Source organism: Micrasema longulum, unplaced genomic scaffold (assembly GCF_059751315.1).
Source record: "Micrasema longulum isolate JH-2025_06_02 unplaced genomic scaffold, ASM5975131v1 h1tg002372l, whole genome shotgun sequence".
NCBI classification, from domain to species: domain Eukaryota; kingdom Metazoa; phylum Arthropoda; class Insecta; order Trichoptera; family Brachycentridae; genus Micrasema; species Micrasema longulum.
In genome coordinates this window covers 2,960-24,456 of record NW_028279522.1, presented here as the reverse complement: position 1 = coordinate 24,456, position 21,497 = coordinate 2,960, and the positions used below count along the sequence as shown (strand labels likewise).

General features: G+C 30.6%; 1 protein-coding gene across 1 annotated transcript; it reads right to left on the bottom strand.

The window, feature by feature from the left end:
* Window positions 1–2,022: 2,022 nt before the first annotated feature.
* LOC148272332 (pseudouridylate synthase RPUSD2-like) lies at window positions 2,023–19,441 on the bottom strand. Its single transcript, XM_088240156.1, has 7 exons — window positions 18,870–19,441; window positions 15,204–15,315; window positions 9,005–9,195; window positions 7,203–7,412; window positions 6,249–6,454; window positions 5,628–5,783; window positions 2,023–5,091 (listed from the first exon to the last, which is right to left on the bottom strand). The coding sequence occupies exons 2-7, from the start codon at window positions 15,272–15,274 to the stop codon at window positions 5,017–5,019; spliced, it is 909 nt and encodes a 302-aa protein (XP_088096282.1). The 5' UTR covers window positions 15,275–15,315; window positions 18,870–19,441; the 3' UTR covers window positions 2,023–5,016.
* Window positions 19,442–21,497: the final 2,056 nt, after the last annotated feature.

The window sequence follows — 21,497 nt, the reverse complement described above, 5'->3', positions numbered from 1 at the left end:
TCCATTTAAAAAGCCTGAATGAGATGTATGCTTTTTTGTTTAAGGGTCAAATAATAAAAACATCACTTCCTTGTTGAACTGTTAATTCTATATGAATAGTTATGCAAATATCTAGTGATTGAAATCTCAAATAGAATTTTTCAAAGGTCGATGAGCGATAAATTCACAAAAATGTCTTTTTTCTCATACTTTATGCGCCTGTTACAGATATATTATTTTTAAAAAATACTTCCATAATCTTAGATAAAATAAATTATAAAATATTCTAAATTTATTAAAACCACTTCAAAGTAATTTATTTTTTATTGTAATTCAATCAAACCTTGACACGTAAAATATTTCAAAACGCTGTAGCCGCCTCTTTCCATACAAATATATATTAGAGTAATCATGCACAGCGTCTTTAAAATGAAATCCAGTCTGTCTGCAAACATTTGGACATACTTTTGAGTATGTTTGCAGACAGACTGTGTTTTGACATTGTTGATTAAACTAACTGGTATAAGAAGAAATACAAAAATTGGAAAATTGTTTTTAGGCGTTGCCTTGTATGTGAATTGGTTCAGCCAGATGAATCTCACTCACATGATGAAGGTTTCAGCTCAAATGAGCTGAAAGTAAATACTTCACAAAAGTCAACAGATGGATGAGTTGAGGAAATGTGAATGTTTAAACATGAGCAGAATGGTGAATGTTACACATTGTGTAAAGTGACCTCTTAAACCAGCCAATGACAGGTCATAAGCCCTGTAAATGCCTAGACTTCTATATTGCCTTCTAAAAATATTTTCCCTTTCTGTTACAACAAATTTAGAACCGATACAGTCGAGCTGAGAGCACGTCGGTTTGAAATATTTTTTTTTAAATTTTCCCTTACTTTCCTAAAAACACTCGCGCGTTACGGTGCTGAGTATTAGTCACTACACATTAAAAAAATAAGAGATTTAAAAAGTGAAAAATTGAATATTTATAGGGAATGGCTTTAATTAACCATTATTTAATTCAAAGATGATAATATTTCAAATCTTACTGCTTAAAACATGAAAAAACCGTTGAGTATCACTAACGACTCGGGAAAAACGTGCACCCGCGCCAACTTCCTAAGAGTTACTAAGTAGCTAGTACTGGACTACGTGACTGGACATCTAGTGGACGTGTAATGCCAGGTGTTATTGGTATACTGTGAGTATACTTTTGATGATATTTGTAATTTATCCCCGATTTCCGATAAAATGCTTTTTTGTGCCTAATAAGTACATATTATTTAATAACAAATTATTTTAGTCGATACGTAAATGTGTGATGGATAAATACTGAAAATCTAAACCCAATATTTATTATATTTATAAAGACATTATAGTTATAAGACGCAATGTGTACAAACTGCACATCACCAGGGAGGGAGGGTTAAATATGAGACAGGATGTGGGACTCATATAAAATACCTATTGTAAGTGGCGGGCTAGTTTGTGTCTTAGCCCGTACCATCAAAATTGTTATTTTTTATAGGATTATTTGAAAAAAAGTTTGTATATTTCAGCAAATTATATTTTTATTTTCAATTTTTTTTCAGAAACCCCATAAATCAAGCCATTTTAACATAATTTATTTAAATATACAATACTCAACTGTCTTGAGGACAAAGAAAAAAAAAACAGCATTGTACAGTCCTCGGAATAGGTTATTTTCGTAAAGAGAATATCAGATGTTTTTTTTCGATAGTCTTTAATCAAGAAACAAAAATAGTATGTAAAAACAATACTATTTTACAAAAATCCTTCAATATCAAATAATTTTGTCTAGATAATTAAAAAAATATCAGTTGATTATTGGAAAAATAAAGCTACAATGTTTATTATATCTTATCAATTTCTCAAGAATAATAAATAAAAATATAGTATACCTTAAATTCATTAGGAGACTCTTTGTTTGTTCACCCATCTGCTAATATATTTGCCATATTATGCAACAACTGTATTTTATAACCACATGTACATGAGAGGTAAATAAAAATGCATTACATATTTAATATTTTCTGTATTCAACATAATATAAAACAATGAAACAAACCATATTTTTGTACATAACATTACTTAGTACATATTACTTATGCCATACTTTCAGAGAAAAACAGAATTATATCCACGATAATGGAAGAGATTACACATTCAAATGACCAATATAATGACATTCTTAATATGGATAGTAAACTTAAAACACTAAGTAACACGTAGAATGTTTACAATGAAATGCTAATAAATAAAAATATGTCTTTTGATGCTAGATTATATTTTAAAATATAATGTAAAAGATTGGATGGTACAAACATAAAGTAAGTTGGAAGAAATTAGTAACACAATCTTCTTATTTAATAAAAGTTTGTGATAGTTAAATCTAGGAATAAGCTCGATTTAGATTACCAAATGAATACATTCATATGCTTAAATTTAAGAGAAAGAGAATATTAAGAATTCGCAAACTGAAAAAAGTACATCCATTCCTAAAGAAACAGCAATTTATACTATTTAAGCAATTATAAGTCAAATTTAAATTACATTTATTTTACATAATCTTTATAGGTCCCAAATAATTGTCTCACAAAGTTATAAAATATTTCGCCATATAAACATTTGCTCAAAATCTAGCTATGTATTGAATGATATTATTTGTAAACACATTGTACGATACAGTGAAATGATCTATGCCTAAAACATAACTCCATATTTATGTATGTATCATGCATTTAAAATACTGTGGATATGTCAATTTGATTTTCTCATAGTGAAGAAGAAAAAATTTTGATCCGTAAAAGAATATAATTTACACCTTAAAGTTAGAAAACTTTCATTAATATAGAAACTGATTGCATGTACAAGAATATTGATTATATTAATAATATTAGAATTATGAAAAAAAAAACATGAGGAATATTTTTCTACAAAATAACTACAGTCAAAGCTTTATTCTATCTATCCTGAATCTATGTTAACTACAAAAATACATCACGATAATGAAAAAATTCAATTAAAAATACTACATTTAAAAAGATATGATTTTTTCCTAAAGCGATATATGAAAATTATCGAAACAAATGATTCAAAGAAAAGTATGGGCCAAACAATAACATAAAATATCAAATTACATTTTATAAATCCATTGCTCTTACGGGATTTATAACAGCCGAACTCAACTGAAAAATAATTTAAATTGTGTGGATCCGAAAGCAAATTTCTGATGAGATACTTCTTGTGTCATTTTTACAAAAATATTGTCTATTTTGATTTTATTACTATCATAACAAATTTTTTGTTTTAAAAAGTGATTGATATTAACAAGGGTCATCATTAAATACATAAACAATAAGTATAATAAAAATTAGAATACAAACATATTTTATTGTGTTTAAAGAGGTATCACACATGTGACTGTAAGATAAATGATAAATTAACCGTTGAAGTTTAAAAATTTAGGATCCAAATAAAAAAGAAAATAGCTATCAATATTTTTTCCATAATCACAAATGTCTTTTTATTATATGATTAAATTAAAACAATTTTGGTTTTCATTTAAGCTGTTTTCTTATTGCCTAGATATAATGTAACGATATTTTATATTGACTACTTTTTACACGATTTTTACTACAATATAACTTGACTAAATTAAGCAATATACTTCATGAAGGCACATAACATTTTAAACTCGTCTTTTATAAAGCAACACCATAAAATGAAGTGTTGTGATCACACACATTGGGTAATATGTCTCAACGTACACAGTGGTCAAATGGTAATAACAATATACAGTACATTTATAACAAAAAATACGTACTCTCTTAAATTTAGGTTATCTTCATTTAATTCTAAGATTCAATACTCTTAATTTACAACACTCAAAATGAACATTCAATAGGAGAAAAGAAAATTTAAAAAAGGTGGGTTGTGAAATTTAAAGAAATTACACACGTCGGTAAAAATGTTGTTACATAGTCACTTATAAAATGAAAATATATTTATGCATAATACATTCTGCAGTTTTATTTATCAAGTAATGTTTTTGATCTACTTGTAATACACAATTTTATTTATAAAATCATTTTACGTGATGGCGGTTTTGCCATAAAAGAGTAGGAATCTATTTAATTAGTAGTATGGAACAACACCAGTATTGTGGTCTAAACAATGAATTTGATGTCAGGAGAACATGATTGGGATAACAGCACAAAATTGAGTTAAGTAACTTTACCAACTTCAGGTTTCAGACCTATCGGTCAGAATCTCAATCAATCAACGCAGCTAGAAGAAAATATAAGTATGCAAGTAACACTTTATTGAAATGTGTTCTATAAATGCGTATAACCTGTAACAAAATATTTTCAAGCCACATCCATTTCATGGAATGGACAGAACTCTCATGCTTTCCATGAATAAATGTGTCTAAGGAAACAAAATAAAGCACTGAGAAATCTAAACACACAACTAAATTCAAATATCTTTATATAAATAGGAATACTGAAAGTTTCAATCAATTAAAACAACTCAAAAATCAATTAAAACTCAATAATTAATCCATAATGGTTAAGCTGATAATAACACTGTCATTTTTATATTGACTTGAATATGTAGCATAGTTGCAAATATAATGGAGGATTACATGTTTTTTCAAATGTAAATCTATAACCAAAATAGTGTAAATAATAATTGACTCAATCAAGTTAAATAAAAACACTCCTTTAAATACCACTTTCCTAAATTTTCGTGTATCAGATTCATGATAATTGTCCACTTTTCCAATTCGATGTTCTGAAAGAATATTATGCAAAACCTCTACATACACAAGACATAAATAAAAATCACAAATAATTAAGATGACAAAAAAATGGTTCGCACGCTAATCAAACATATTGAGTGTACATAATTATTTGTCTAAAATTTTTCAGTGAATCCATGAAAATTAAACTAAACATAATACTAAATATTATTATTGAAATGGAGAAATAAATGGTTTGAAAGATAATTATCATTGGCTCTCTGTATCAATCCAATCCACACTGGCCCAGTCGGGTAACTCTGTCTCATATTCCCACCCAGGACCCTGAAAAATAAAAGAAGTTTATTTCATTTCAACCAAAGACATTTTCATACACAATATTTACTAAGAAATAGAAATAATAAAATATTAACGAGCATGACATATTAAAGGCAAAAAAAAAAAAATGCCTATTACGAAGCATTTCAAAGAATGAAAACAAAAAATCAAAATCTTAACATAGCTGACGTAATTAGGTAACAAATTGATTCTCTGTTCTGTGTTTACAATCCGGTTCTGCAGTTGAGTTAGATCGAAAAGTCAATGGTTTAAATGAAAAAGAAGGGGTTAAAGTTAGCATAAAATATAAATGAATTTTTTATATTTCTATTAAAAATTTAGTTTTGATGAATGCATAAAAATACTATTTCAACACTTGGTTAAAGTTTTCAAAGGGAAAAAAAATATTGACATAGTTATTACAATATATTATGGTAATTTAGTATCAGAATTATGGATAACACCATGAAAGTCAAGGAATAAAATATTTTTCATTAAGAAACGTAAAAAAAAACTAATTAGATTATAGGAAGAATGTATACCCGATATTTCCATGCGTGCAAATACATAACAAGGTCATTGGGTCGTGGGTCACGGTAACGGACTTTACATTCATAGCAATGCGGATCCACAGACATTTTTTCTTGATTAAACAGCATGTCTGGTGCTTCATGTCCCGTCTGTGTGGCCACTGTTACCTAAAAAGTAAATAAAACAATGTTTAGCATAAAAGGCATAGAAACAGAATAGTTTAAACAGAGCATAGTTTTTGTTGCTGATAATATAATATCAGCTGCTAACAGCTCTCAGATAGACATAAAAGATGACCGTTCTAAAGAGAGGATAAAAATATTCAAAACATAGGCATACATTATAAAATAAAGGAATCGAGAGACAAATATTAAATATCAGACCTAGAACTAATGTTTACACTGGAAATGCCAAATTCTAATTCAACACTGCTATGTTACCCCAAGAGGAAAGCCTTATAACTAGCATCACTCTAAATTATTTTCCGCCCTTTTTTTACATACTGGATTCAATATTTTATTTGTATTAAAATTTGGACATTCTTATTATATTTATTATCTTATTCCGAAATAATCAGTACTATAATAATTCTTATGAATATACTGGTGTAGTACGAGTAGTATTGAACTAACCTTAGATCTGCCTAAATTGATTGTTGCCTGGGGAGATATGGAGACATTGGTAAAGGCAGAGTGAGGGATGTCATCTCGAGGCTTGTGCAGTGGTGGGGTGATAAGTGCAGGGGGTGGGGCTGGGGTGGGGGACTCCAGGGAAGGGGAAGACTCCCGTGACGCTGAACCGATTTCACAGTCTTCCTCACCGCCTGACACGTGGCCTACTGAAGGAAAAAACACAGATATTAAAAAAAATCTATCACATATTTTAATGAAATGCTTACTGTTTTAAAGGAAGCAGTTTCTGTTTTGTCTATGCTTAACTTTAAAAAAGTTCAACATTTATGAGAAAATACAAATAATGAATACGTCCAAACTCAATACTGCATACTGGAGTTGGAACTTAAAATGGTTTAAAATCAGTTTATTGTAAAATCAAAGTACAATAAAGAAATACAAAAATAATAAGTATTTAATTATTTTACATTTTGATGATTTTGAATAAAACCATGAAAACATTATTGTTTATCCCTATTTCATATTTGATAAAAAAAATCTTGCTAATAAGGTTTAAAAAAATTGTTTGAAAATGTATAACTTTAACGTTATTTGAAAATTAAATATACTTGTAAAGTGCACTGAAATATTTGTCAAAAATTAAGAAAAGCTAAACCAAATTGGCTTTGGATCATAATTATTATAAATTTTATAACCGTGTGCCAAACGGTCCAAGAGTATGTATACATTAATATTATAATGCTGTAAAATTTCACCAATTGCCATGGATTTTTGGACAAACAATAATTCAATATACTTCCTTAAATCAGCTTCAACATGAAATTTTAAAATATCAACAATAGCAAGGAACTAACATTTCAAGAACTTCTCCATTTTTTGTTTTACTTTGCTAGCCTCGCTACCTTAATAGTGATTATAAAAGTTACTTATTTTAAAGCATATTAAAGTATATACCATCTCCTTTATCGAGATCCAAGTCCGCCTTTGGTTTAAATAATGATAACTCAGAATCTCCATCCATCCCGAGCCAGTTTTCTGCATTGTGTATGGAGATGAGATCCTTAACTAACTCTTCATCAGACTTTCCACCCAAGTCGCCTCCTTTGCCCTTCAGAGGTCCAAACACAGGATGATTGTAGAGAGGATCATTTACTACAGGATAACCTGAAATTTAATTTAAAATATTAAGGTTTTTAAAAGTCTCATTAGAATATTATGAAGTAGGTGGATAACAATGGTAAAGCTTTTTGATGAGTAACTGTTTCAATGTACATCTTTTCTATCAGATCACAAATGAAAAGTAGCTAATAATTTCTGGTAGGTGCTTATACTAAAAAAGCTGTCAGAATTGTTCTGTCAATTATGTAAAAATAAAATGAATTTTGTAATTTAAATGAAATTTCATAAAAAAATATAAATTTGATAGTAGCTAATATATTTTTCGATAATCCTTATGAAGATGGATTGCAGAAAAAATAATATTCTTATGCACGTATTTCAGGGCCAGATTGCGAAACTTCAGAGGAATATTCCTCAAGAAAAACTTTTTAATAAAACCGATTTTTTTTTTCAAAAACAGTTTTTTTGTGAAAAGAAATTTTATTATATTTTTTAAATTTTAAATTTTTTTATAATTTTAATTTTTCATTGATAAACCCTAACGGATTACATACATTTAACAAAATATGTTTACTTTTAAAATTCACATTCTACTGTTAATAATAATATTTTTAACATCTTTTGTAAAGGTTGTCTGAGTCTTTTGTTTAGTTTTGTCTGGTAGTTTATTGTATAATTTTAGTCCATGGTTTATTAGTCTCGATTTTCCATTTTTCGTTTTAAAAGGTTGCAAATGATATTTTTCTGATATTCTCGTATTGTGTTAATTTTTACTAATTTTTTCAAGTTTTAATTCTTCGTCTACAATTACATCAGTGGCTAATTTATGAATAAATTTTAAGGATTCTAGTTTAAAGAGTTCAGTTACATTTAATTGTTTGGTTTGTTTAAAAAGTTATTTTAAATCATTAATATAATTTGAAAAATTAAGAAATTCCATTATGTCTCGGACTAGTATCTGTTCCACAAAACTCTTCACTCTCCCCTACCCAACCGCTTCCCTAGTCCGCGTCCGGTGCGTATTGTTTCAAAAATTCATTAAGATATTTCAAAAAATGCGTCATAATGTTCTTCTGAAGTTTCGCGGTATGGCCCTGAAAAAACGTGCACATTTAAAAAAAAAAGTTTTATTGTGAATAGCTTTTCCAATATTTTTTAGACTAATAATTACTAAGAATTTAAATCAGATTTAACGCTTGCTAAACATAGGAATAACGTGTTTATTTATTATACGTCATTGGTATTGAAATTGAAACTAATTTAGGTGATTTATGACGTTTAAAAAACGTCTTCATCCCAACAAAATATTGTATTATAATTTAGTTGTTGAAAAACAGATGCGAATATTTCGACTGTTAAAAACACTCCGGTCAGCAACATTTTTGCAAGCCAAGGAAGTTAATAGGTATTTTCAATTACTGTTTATAAGGTAAAATAAAATTTTGTGTATTGAATATAAAACAAAAATTGAATATACACATAAATAAATTTATTTTTAAAACATATTGATTACAGGTTACCGCCGAAGACACTTAAAATTTTCACATAAATGTACATATTTTCATACAGAAAATTCGATTTTACTTTGAGAACTGACGATATACGGGCTCAAAAGTATTCTGTTCTGTTTCAGTTACCTAGATATTGGAGATGGACTCTAATCTGATGCATGCGTCCAGTGCGCGGCCGGCACAGGACGACGCTGGTTCGCCCGTTGAAGCCGAGTCTCTTGAAGATTGTGGCGCACTCCTTCCCGCGAGGAGACACTCTGCACACTCCGATCTTGTAGCTCACTACCTCAATCGGCTCTCGGCATTCTATCTCTTCACTGAAATCAGAAAATGTCGAACTAAACAAGTGGCATTCAATGTTCCGATCCGCCGGTTGCGAAATAATGATGTGCTGTTCCTCGATCAACCCAGCACAAACTATTTGCATGCACCAATGTCCCGATTGTGTCGCATTGTAAAATTAAGACATTATCTGACCTTTTTTAAATGTATGCCACTAAAAACTCAAACAATCACTAAAATAGGCCAGAATTTGTCTCCAGGTAGATATATTTTTTGTCCAAGCTTTAATATTTTTTAGTTGTATTTTATTTTAATTGTGCCTGCATATAAAACAACGAAACGCATTTAATGTCACTTAATGGACTGAATGAGTCCGTCAATAAATAAATAAAACAGCACTAGATGAGATGCGTGGGGACAAGAAATATAATTTGAGAGATAAAAAAAGAACGGAAGTCCAATTTAGAAAATTATATTTGTGAACGAATACATTAACAAATTTAATTAGACTAATAAACGAATTAATTTTTTTATTTTGTAGTAGGGATGCCTCTCACGTAAATGCGATTTAGATATTTCCATACAAGAAAAGTAATAAAAAGGCTAAAAACAGAAGAAGATATTATTTTTACCGAAACGGAATAGTCTAATAAAGTGTAATTTGGACTGACAAAAATTCCACTGAAGCCTAAAGCAATAGAATTAGAATACACCAGAAAGCGCTTAGAATCATGTTTGTATGCATCGCACTGTGTCCAAAAGTCTGACATCCCGCCTGCGCGAATGCGTGATGTGGCCGCGCAATGTTACCAGACAGCGAGATATATATTATCATGACACAATTTTGTGTAATGTGATGTTATGTTTTACCACAAAGAATATTTTACTGATTGGACCATTAAAAAAAAACAGGTACTTTTATTAGGCAAACGTAAAAAAAACCATTAAATAATCATTTAGTACGAAAATGGCGCTATATAAATGATCCAATAATATATATAAGTAAAATTAATGCAGTTTGATATAACACAAACGCTTATTGATAGAAAGCCGGGTAAAAAATTCGACTATCCTGGCAATCCTAACAAAATGTCCACCTTATTTTATTTAACAATCTGACAGACGGTAAAATAATCGAATTCTTAAATAACATTATTTGTGAATTCGCTACTTACACATGGAATGTGATCCCACCATATTCCCTTTTAATCCCAGGAGTATTTTGACACTTAAAAACGACATAACACGGCGAAATTGAATTTAAATTGGCAGTTGCACACGAAGCGACGTCTACAGAGTAACTAATGGCCAAAACGTAAAACTTCTTATTTATGAGTAGTTTTGTCGGCTTCAGTTTAATACGCGTACGCGGTTTTTAGACGATTACAATTCTATGCCTAAGGCTTTCGAAAATAAAAAACCAACTGAATTTTAGACATTATTGATCTTACGGCATCCAATCTTCAGAGGTTTCTAAATTTTAAAAAAAACGGGATGAAAAAGATTTATTTTAAGTTTATTTAAGACGAAGGGAAAATTTCGATTAGAAACAGCTCAGTTTTTCTACCTGTAAATCCCTAAATCCCCACACAGCTAAACTAATTTAATTCAAGAACATATATTGTGAAACACGTGACTGTTCTGCAGTAAATTTATCGCAAACATGTATTATTGTGTATCTCCTTTTTTTAAAGAAAACATATTATTAAAAAACGTACGGCAGCAGCAAGCATATTTTTAAATGAAATATATTTTTAAAAAAAAAGACATAACCAATACTATTTTAAATATCATCAACTTTTCTGCTCACTCAAATTTAAAATACACATTTAGTCATAATTTTCATAATTACAATACGCGTTATTCAAGGAATCTTCATGTGTCTAAGTTTCGCTCAACAAAGTTTGGCAGTAGGTCCTTGGAGAATATTGGCCATTCCGAATATAATAAACTGCCTGATGAAACACGAAAAACTGAATAAAAAATCTAGAATTGTCGGAATTAAAAAAATATTTCTTAAATCTTTTTGATATTGATAATTATTAATGTAGTTTATATAAGATGGTGTTTAATGTTTCTTATACAATAAATGTTTTCTTTTTATTTCGAATGTATTAATTTGTATGATATTATGTACAGCCAAAAAAATATTTTTTCTTATGTACGGTCCCAAATGAGTTTCCAATAACTCCTGGGAGTATAATATGTAATTTTTTATTATATGTTTTATTATTAATAAAAAAAAAGACATCAGATAAAGTTTCTCACGATCAGTAAGAGACTATTGAATTATAAAACCGTACTGTCGTACCGTGCATATTACTTTGGAAAGGTATAAGGACTTGACACAAGGCAAGCAGTCTAGAAGATGGAGACTGCCAAATATTTATTCCAAGGCCCGGTGACGATAGTAAAGCGAATAAGAAAAAGCCTCGGGGATGTCCCGGGATCGTAAAGGCGGCGTTTAACGGCGCAACCAGACAAGACATAAATAAGTGCAACACGTAGTACTTACAGTAGGTACTAGGTGTAGCAGTAGTCAGTCCTATGTAGGGTAGACTGAGTGTAGTGTACAGTGTATACTGTACATATACTGTACACTGTACAGCATACAGTATACGCGGCACGGGCCATTTGGTACAGAGTATAGAGTGACAAAGGAATCGAGGAAACATAAATGGAAAATCGATATTATTCAGTGCAAATGGGTTTCCCGGTGAGAAGAAAACTCACCGGGATAGTAATAGAAAGATAAACGACACAATTTACATAAAAGATAATTATTTTCAACACGCCACATTTTTTAAAATCACAAGGTCGGTAAAAACAGAACACGACATTTCTGGAATTGTAAAGCGTAAAACATTGTCAAATCAACTTACCGGTAAAAGAAGAAGTACATAAATTGGAAAATTGTTTTCAGGCGTTGCCTAGCAGGTGAGTTGGTTCACCCGGATGAATCTCACCCACGTGTTAAAGGTTTCAGCTCTTTTACTTTACAAAAGTCAACAGATGGAAGAGTTAAGGAAATGCGGATGTTTGAACCTAGACAGAATGGTGAATGTTACAAGTGGCCACTTAAACCAACCATTGACAGGTCATAGGCCCTGTTAATGCCTAGACTTCTATATTCCCCACTCATTTTTTTTCTTTTGTTGCACCAAATATAGAGGTAAAACAGACTGTTTATATGATCACAAGATATTATGTACAATGTACTTGGACTGATGTGTACTAATCAGTCAACTAATAAACGGACTAATCAATGTACAAAAAGATGCGGATAGCGACCAAGTACCTACCAAAGCTAAAACAGGATTACGAAGGTTGTTTTAAAATAAAAGTGAATTTAACATTAAATAAAATGATCAATATTTATAAATATTATAATTTAACCACTTAACGACATTTTATGTCTACCGGTTTCAAGACGTACCCGTCCCTTCGCCAAGCAGAGGTGCATATTCAGACATGGTGGTGTTTGCATCCCCTTTAACACTGCATGTGATTTATCGTGTAAAATAACGTATCGTTTCGTTTTTATTTGTAAATACTATGTATACTGCGTCTCGAAACCGGTAGAAATAAAAAGTCGGTAAGTGGTTAAATACCAATATTTACTAACATTAATTAAAATGTTTGACCACAAAGTTAATGCTTTGAACATAAATAATAAATAAAATTATTTAAAACATGTGAGAGTACCTACGTATGTTGATCTATAAATGTATAAACGCGAGCTTTCAAAAGGCTAATTAAAAATATAATTACGGTATAATTCATAGTACTGTATTCATATACCTATGTATATTTCATAGTACCTATGCATGTTGATTTATAAATGTACAAATAAAGGCAAACGCGAGCTTTCAAAAGACTAATTAAAAATATAATTACGGTATATTTCATAGTACTGTATTCATATACCTATGTATATTTCATAGTACCTATGCATGTTGATCTATAAATGTACAAATAAAGGCAAACGCGAGCTTTCAAAAGACTAACGAAAAATATAATTGCGGTATATTTCACCGTATGAGGAATGACGATTTATTATTTCAAAATGCATATTAAAATTATTGTATGTTGGGTATGTACACATTATAAAATAACAAGAGCAAAAAATACTTACTCCATTCTAGTAACAGAAAAGTATCAGTTACACGGTGAAAAATTCCAAAACAAAGTGAAAAGATAATTGCGCAGTTACGTGTATATTCGCTGTGAACAAAATGACGTTTATCTTTTTAAAACAAAGAAACTTGGAAGTTGGAATAGATCGCGGCTTGCAAAATATCGTGTGAGGCAGCCGTGAAGAAATGGATTTCTGACAGCGACATGTATTTCGTGATAGTCAGGGGTGCATTACTACACTGTAGAGCAGCGATTCCAAAATGTGAGGTTTAATAATCAATGTTTAAACCAAAACATAAAAAGTGTTAAGAAAATGTATCATGACATTCTAAGCGAGCGGTATTTTCAACTATTAACCCCATAGAACAAAATATAAGGTAAACATACCAGTCATAATCGTATGTATATTGACTGAAAATAATTCTTTAAAATTACTACATCCGAAACTAGCTACTTCTCGTGACTTTAAACTTTTGATAAATTTTGCTGAAAAACAGCATTTACAAGATTAAAAAAATATGTGGTCGGTTTCCTAAGAAAAAATAATTGGGGAACGCTGCTAAAGAGGCATACAGTATCCGGGCCACCGGAGGGTTTGTGGTAGGTGCTATACAGTAATACGATATGGAAGGTGCTAGGAGAGGGTGGGGGCTTGGGGTGATGATATAGCGCAACTCGTCACCAGCAAATCCTCGGTATTGTTGGCTGAATGCATAAGCTTAATTTTATATGCAAATGCGAGTCTTGCCAAAACTGAAAACTTTGCACAAGAAATTTCATCCCCTTCACATGAATTAAAACGCAAGTTCTGAGTTCAAAATTCATTTCAGTTGAGGTTGAAGGTACAGAATTTCCACAACTAGTTCTTTAATAGTTTTCACAGGGGAAATTAAAGTAAAAACATATGGGGCCTTACTTATTAGCCTGGTATAAAGTTACGCCTAGACATACTGGTGAAATAATGATGAAATTCCCATCCCTATTCTGCCATTATAATAAAGATGGTATTCTCATCCGTATTCTACCACTATACCTAGGCGTAACTTTATGCCGAGTTTATGAGTAAGGCCCATGAAATACGTTAATTTTAAATAAACAAGTAAACGCAAATACTATAGTGTATGATGAGGGGTTTTTATTTCATGTTTCACATTATTTACATAGTAAATAATAGTATCTACGTGATACTTGTGGATAATAATTTCTGTAAATTTTTTTTTTTTTTTTGTATACGCGATACTAACATAATTGTATAAATAAAACCATGTCTGGTTTGCTTTGAATAATAAAAAAATTACATAAAAACAGCCGGTTTTGATTACTTCAAATTATATGGGAACGGTTTTGTATTCGGGCGGAAAGATGGATACAGTTCTATGTGTGAAATTGAACTAAAACCAAGAACGAGTGTTCTCGACTTCTTTCAAGTAAAAATCATGAAAAATAAACGCCAGTGGAGATTCTTCTACCCATGTGGTGTACTGATTATTCCTTGCACTGGTTTTTGAAGACTGATCATGCCTTCATGAATATGGCGGCCTCCGTGGTTAGTGCTCAAGACGCTTGACTCACGCACGGAAGGTTCCGGGTTCGATTCCCGGTGAGAACACAAAAATTAAAATTTGATTTTTCTCAGGCCTGGTTGTTTTGTAATGTAATTCACCACTGTAATTGGGCTTCCTGGCCTGTTGTTGTGCAAAAAAATGAAATGAAAAAAATGAGAAATGATCGCTAATACGCTGCGGTTGAAGTATTCATGTATAGACCGATGTGCTATCGTCAGCGGATGAAGGAATTTTAACGATGATGAGTGGTCATGGAGTTTGCCTACATGCCTGAAACCGCTATTTTGTTATGTCATAGAGTCGCAATCAGGATGTAAATAAACGATTAAAGGATTACTTACTCAGGAAATTCTCCTTCAACTCTGCACACGTACTCCTTGTTCACCTGCCTATTCCTGATCTGGTGTTCCATTTGACGTGCCTTCTTGGGACTCCTCCCGAACAACAACAATCCTAAAACAAAACGCAGAAATAAAATAATTGACGTGAGAGCGCGTTACACCCGCTCCGGTTGTTCCGTAATTTATAAACAGACCCATTTTGGACTCTTCATAATTAAGGGCGTATCACACATTACACACAATCCAGTTGTTTTACCATAAGTGTATTAGACTAACTTTAGTTGTATCAAGATTAATATCGTGTCACACCTACTCCTGTTATTTCATAATGACGTAAGTGTGCGTGCTACACTTAGTTCAGTGGTTTCACAATTACATAACTGCGTGCCACACCAAGTTCAGCTATAACATATTGACATAAGTGCGTTCCACACCAGTTCAGTTGTTTCACTATCACATAAGTGCGTTCCACACCTAGTTCAGTTTTTTACCCCTGACATTAGTGCGTTACACACCCAGTTCAGTTGTTTACCAATTACATAAGTGCGTTACACACCTAGTTCAGTTGTTTCACAATTACATAAATGGGTTCCACAACTAGTTCAGTGGTAGAGGTGGCAAATTTTTTAAAACAGTTACCCTCCCGAAACACCTAAAACAGTTTCACAAAAAAAATCCTTAAAAAAAAAAAACAAAAACTAAATCACCAAGCAAAAAAGTAAATAAAAAAATACATTTCGAAAAATTCAACGCCCCGCCGCACCCCGTACCGCGCTTTACCCTAACTTCAAATAATTTCAAAATTAGTAATTTTTTGTTTCTTAATTATGAAAAAATGTGAAACGGATAAAACTTTCGTTTTATTTTGTTCATAACATAATATTTAATGCGATAAGGGAAATGGGAAGCCAAAATTTTTATTAAGGTCAGGGGGGGGGGGTTGGCGGTCGCCCACTGCTACTATTTTGAGAACTCATCGTCATCATTCCCTTTCAGTACCTAATGGTGCATAGGACACTGCAGTAGTACATCGATCGCAGCGTATCTTGATATTTTTTGTTACATGAAGATAAGATGATCAGTCTTACGCTTCAGGTACCAGTCCAGAGACTATGAAATATTCTGGTGTGAAAACACCCTTTCAAATGAATATTATAATATTGTAAAAAAGTCAAAATAAAACTATTCAATTTTTTTTTCAACGTCTCTTCAACGCAATAATTGAAAATGTAATAATATTTATTACGTCTGATCATATCATCAGAAAAAAAATCTATGCACTGAGAAGCAACTCCTTTCATTACGGTCCACAGCTACAGTTTGCCCATCTTATGAGGACAAGTTTTCTTGGCGGTGCTCACATACAAGGAAAAATTGTCCGTTGCCGAACGAAAAAAGCTTCCCTAGGGAGCTCTCCGTGATCTGGTAGCTTTGGCATATTTGTGCTAAAAGAAGGTAATCCAGAAGTACATAATATGTACATCATTGGATTGAGGAAAATAGTTGATATGATCAATTCGCCGAAGTCCACAGCAATAGGTATAATTCAAAACAATTACTGCAAGGACCCGCAAAAATGTGAACCGATGAACACGACCATTGTTTCGGGAGCTACGTAAGCAAGACAGGAACAAAAGAAAGAGAAAGATAGTCTATCTCACTGCTTTATATAGCTTCTGTGGGAAGCTCCAGATAAAAACCAAAATATGCATCTAATGCACTGGAACCTACTAACAGAGTAACACCAAATCAAACATGCCCCTTGAGGTATTTCAGGGAGCAAATGATACCCTAAAATGAGATTTATTCAGGTACGAAATGGAGTGAGTAATTTAATAGGACTTGATATCAACTAGAACTAATTTTAGTACCTATGCATGAATTTCATCATGACAAATTGACAATCAAATCGTCTCGTCACACTAATCAAATTCCCCTAATATTGACTTCGATTCACAATATTAAACGAAACATTATTTAAACTTGTGGAGCAATGGATAAATACAAAACTTTTCTCGTTACATTTCATATGCATAGGTTCTCTCAATTTAAATGAACAAACAAAAACAATACTGCTGCACAATAAAATTAATAATTCAATATGAATAAATCGTATCACTATTTTTGTTCACTTAACATATTCCTCGAAAAATAAAACGTTTAAAGTGTTTCAACAATAATTAGAATTTGAAAAATCAGACCGATATATTTTTTTGGAATAGAACATAAAAGCAAGGTTTAAGATATATAATACACATTAGTAAAATATTTAAAAGTGATGACGTATACAATAATAATGAATCACAGCAGAGATGGAGGACATTTTAGAGAAAGAAATATGGAGGTCTAGGCGTTTACAGGGCGTACGACCCGTCATTGGCTGGTATAAGTGGCCACTTTACACGATGTTACAGAAGAAAGAATTGAAGAAATATGGATGTTCAAACATAGGTAAAATGGTGAAAATTTGAATATTACCAAACTAGCCAATGAAAGGTCATAGGCCCTGTAAATGCCTCCATCTTCATCTCTTTTGTAATTTGATAATCCGTATAACTTCCAAGGGTGTAAAATCCAGTATTTTGTCTACAAACATTTTAGAAACTCAAAATATTGTAACACTATTAAAAATTCGCACTTATAGAGGTATAATTTTTTTACGGGTAATTTTATACAGTAATTCACATATTTATGTTTAAGTAACATGTATTCTTGGCACATATAAATACTTTATATTTGTATAATAACGATTTTTAATTTCTTACATTTAATTAGCTAGGCATTTATAATTAAGAAGTTTTAGTTTTTTTAAATTTATTATTGCTATATAACTACTTATGCTCTAAAAAATAAAAAATCTCCATCATAGAACAGGCTGCGCCATGTAAAATGGAGACTATCATAAACAGAGAACACTCCGTTTTCATTTTCGATTCATTGGCTTTATATAGATTCCCTGTTATTAAATGTGTATACCAATTTTATGCAATAAATTTATAAAATAAATAAATGATAAAAAATTAAATAACCCAATTAACGGTAATATGTTTATAACATTTAAAAACTAAAATTTTTGGATTCTGGAAATTCTGGGATCTTTTCAGGGAAACGTTAAAAATTCATGTATTTCCACAAAAAAAAATTGTTATAGAACATAGTCAATGATAAGAATATTTGTCTAAATAATTTTTTTTTTAAACTCCCACACTGATTGAAAAAATTAAAAATAATTACTCATCAGAGAATAGGTTTCTTTAAAAGTAAAATAGCGCAGTTCTAGCAATGAATGCTTTCTATTAAGAGATACATGTGAATGCAGTCAAATATTAAAAAATAACCATTAGGTTAAAAGCAGTAGTTATTACTCAAATTAGGGGATGACAGGTCATAAACCGAGTAAATGCCTATATTTTCGTATTTTTTGATGGTTTCATCTTCTTTGTTAAGATTAATGTATATTCGGCAATAGTAATAGAGAAGACGGAGATGGAAGTTGTGTGAATGGGGTGTTTCTAGAAAGGAATTGAAAAGGAATTTAGATCGAGAATGAGGTTTCAAACGAAATAATTATAAAACAAATTTATTTAAAGAAAATATAAAATAAATGAAGTGTTTTATACATAAATCGGTTCAATCATTAGTCAGAAATTTTATTTACAAACTCACCTGAAGTTAGCCGATCCAAGCGGTGAATGGTTCTAAGGTTTTTGAGGTTATATTCCTTAGCCAATATGAACACAACCGTATTATGGCGGTACCGGCCACATGGATGTACCTTTAATGTAAAGCAAATAACAGATAATTAATAATCAAAAACAAAATACAACAAAGAATTCACACTACCTAAAAAAATATATATTGTAAAATAAAGTAATTGTATGTCCGAAGTAGAAGTAGTAGTGATGAACTTTGGCATCATGAAATAATCGTAGTCATTTTGTTTGGAATTAAAGAGAGATCTATGCGATCGTTTTCAGTTCGCAATGTCATTTTCTCCGTTATTGACGGTTTGAAATATTTTCACTGAAAATATTACTAGATGTTTTAAATCATTGCAAGAATAATAAAATGAGCATGGTCATTTTTATAATATTAATTTTAATAGTCTAAAAATAAAGATTTAGGAAAAAGAGTTACAATCTACTGCGACAAAATTTATAAGCTGTTGTCTGAATAGTTTTTCAAATTATAAGAAAATGAATAAATTATAGAATATTGTAATATAAATGCAAAATTATAGTAATAATTGGTAACAAATGCTGTAATTTGATATCTCAACGTGTTTAATAAATTTGTTGATTTATTTTGTCACAGATAAGATTTATAAGATTATTTTCTAATCAATTTGACACAAATTAAACAAAACAAAAGTTTTACATTTCATGGTGATTCCTGAAAAAAAAACATATCGTTAAAATATATAAAAAAGTAAGCACAAGCTAAATTCTCAGCAAAATAAAGTGTGGTTAGGCAAGCGTTAAAAACATGCAACAATAATAAAAAGAATTCATTTCTCATAAAGCATGTCACAGGAAAATAAAAATATATAAAATAGAGGTAAATCAAGAGAGTAAGTAAGTAAATCAAAAGACGTATGGAAAATAGTAGAAAAAACAAGATTTCAAAAATATACTCAAAATGATGTACTTTTAATATCTAAAACAGGATGAGTTTATTCGTAGTTTGGGGGTTATTCAATATATACAACATTTTAAAAGGATAATTAAAAAAATAATATTAAGGTGCCCAGATTTTTACACCATATTATAAAAACCATGTGTCGATATCGGTGTGCTTAGTGAAAGGGAAACATAATAAGAAGTCAATATTTATTAGATTTTAAATAAAAATTCGCAATCTAAATGGTAGGTTTATATGGAAATGAGGAGAAAGGGAAAACAGTGTTAAAAGAAACCCTTTTCCTTACAAATATCTTACTACTACCCCCCACTACACCTTACTCCTCCGTCCTCACCCGCATACCCATATATTCTATACATAGAACTTATATATTGAATAGGGTTTCATAAACTTAACATAGTTTGAATTTTGCTTATGGAGTATAATATGTAGGAATAAGTTATGTTTAGTTTTCCCAGAAATGTTGCGACAAAAGTTAAGTCCGGGGTACATTTTGTTCATTCTTGGTTTAAGTACAGTCACGATATTTGCCGATTAACGGAAGTAGTACACATGTAAATATATTTATAAATTATTTTTACAAGACGTAATATGAGTGTTGATCAAATGCAATAAATATTTAATTGAATAAAACATACTGCAAGGCATGATTGAAAAAATCGTAGGATATGTAACACAGAAATATATAAAAAAAGAGATTGTTTTATGCAAAAATCATTAAATGCGATAAAAAAAATTGAAAAAAACACAAAACCAATAAATAAAAAAATAAAAAATTGGATAAAATGTTGATAAAGTTTATTGTAAAAAACAAAAGAACATGTTCTATCAATTGAGTTAGTGTTTATTTTGAAGTAATAAAAAATATACCCAACAATTTATGCATTTAATTTTTAATTCAAAGAAAAAAAAAATGGAAATTAAAAAATCTTAATGTTTGTGCTTCAAATATAAAAAGTAAGAACGCCTGCCGAATGTGACACATTTATCAAGTAGTAAGCGCTCATACACCTTTGTTTGATTTTAAAAGATTGAAAATTAATTACCAACAATATTTTGAGTACTACTTTTGTACTTTTGAGTAGTAGATATAAATGTATCCTAATCTCATAAATGTATCCTAATCTCATAAAAGGGTATCATATTTAACCAGTGTTACATAAGTTCCTGGGCTTGTATTACTATGGGAAATAATTATCTTCAGTTGTCTATAAAGTGAAATTGAATTTTTGAAATTAAATCATATAAAATTGTTTTTGCTTAATTAGGACAGTGAAGACGATATATAGATTTATTATAAAAATAAATACATTTTCGTACAGAAAATTCAATTTTACTTTATGGACAGTTGAAGATACAACTATTATCTTCCCAACGTAATCGGTACCCTGATGTAGCTACGATCTGTGTAGATCTATTATTTCGGTTAAACTGAGTTTAAAAAAAATGGCAGCGCAACAAGCTAAGGGTAACAGTGATAGTAACAGCGTATAACACACATGCGCGAGAAAACCACATTTGTTTATCGTGATCTCACAGAGAATCGAGCCCAGAGGGTTCCAACCGTGATACACTACGGGCGTAGAATTCCTTTTGAGAAAGAAATAATAAAATACTTGTAGGTATCATCTTTTTTGGTATAAAACAATATAA

Bases quoted from the DNA above. Each gene is read 5' to 3' on its own strand.
- LOC148272332 (XM_088240156.1), bottom strand. From the start codon at position 15,274: ATGGAACACCAGATCAGGAATAGGCAGGTGAACAAGGAGTACGTGTGC. The intron at 7,413-9,004 runs GTAACTGAAACA...ATTAAATTTCAG, and splicing joins AGTCCATCTCCAATATCTAG to GTTATCCTGTAGTAAATGAT. The intron at 5,092-5,627 runs GTATACATTCTT...TTTATTTTTCAG, and splicing joins TGCACGCATGGAAATATCGG to GGTCCTGGGTGGGAATATGA.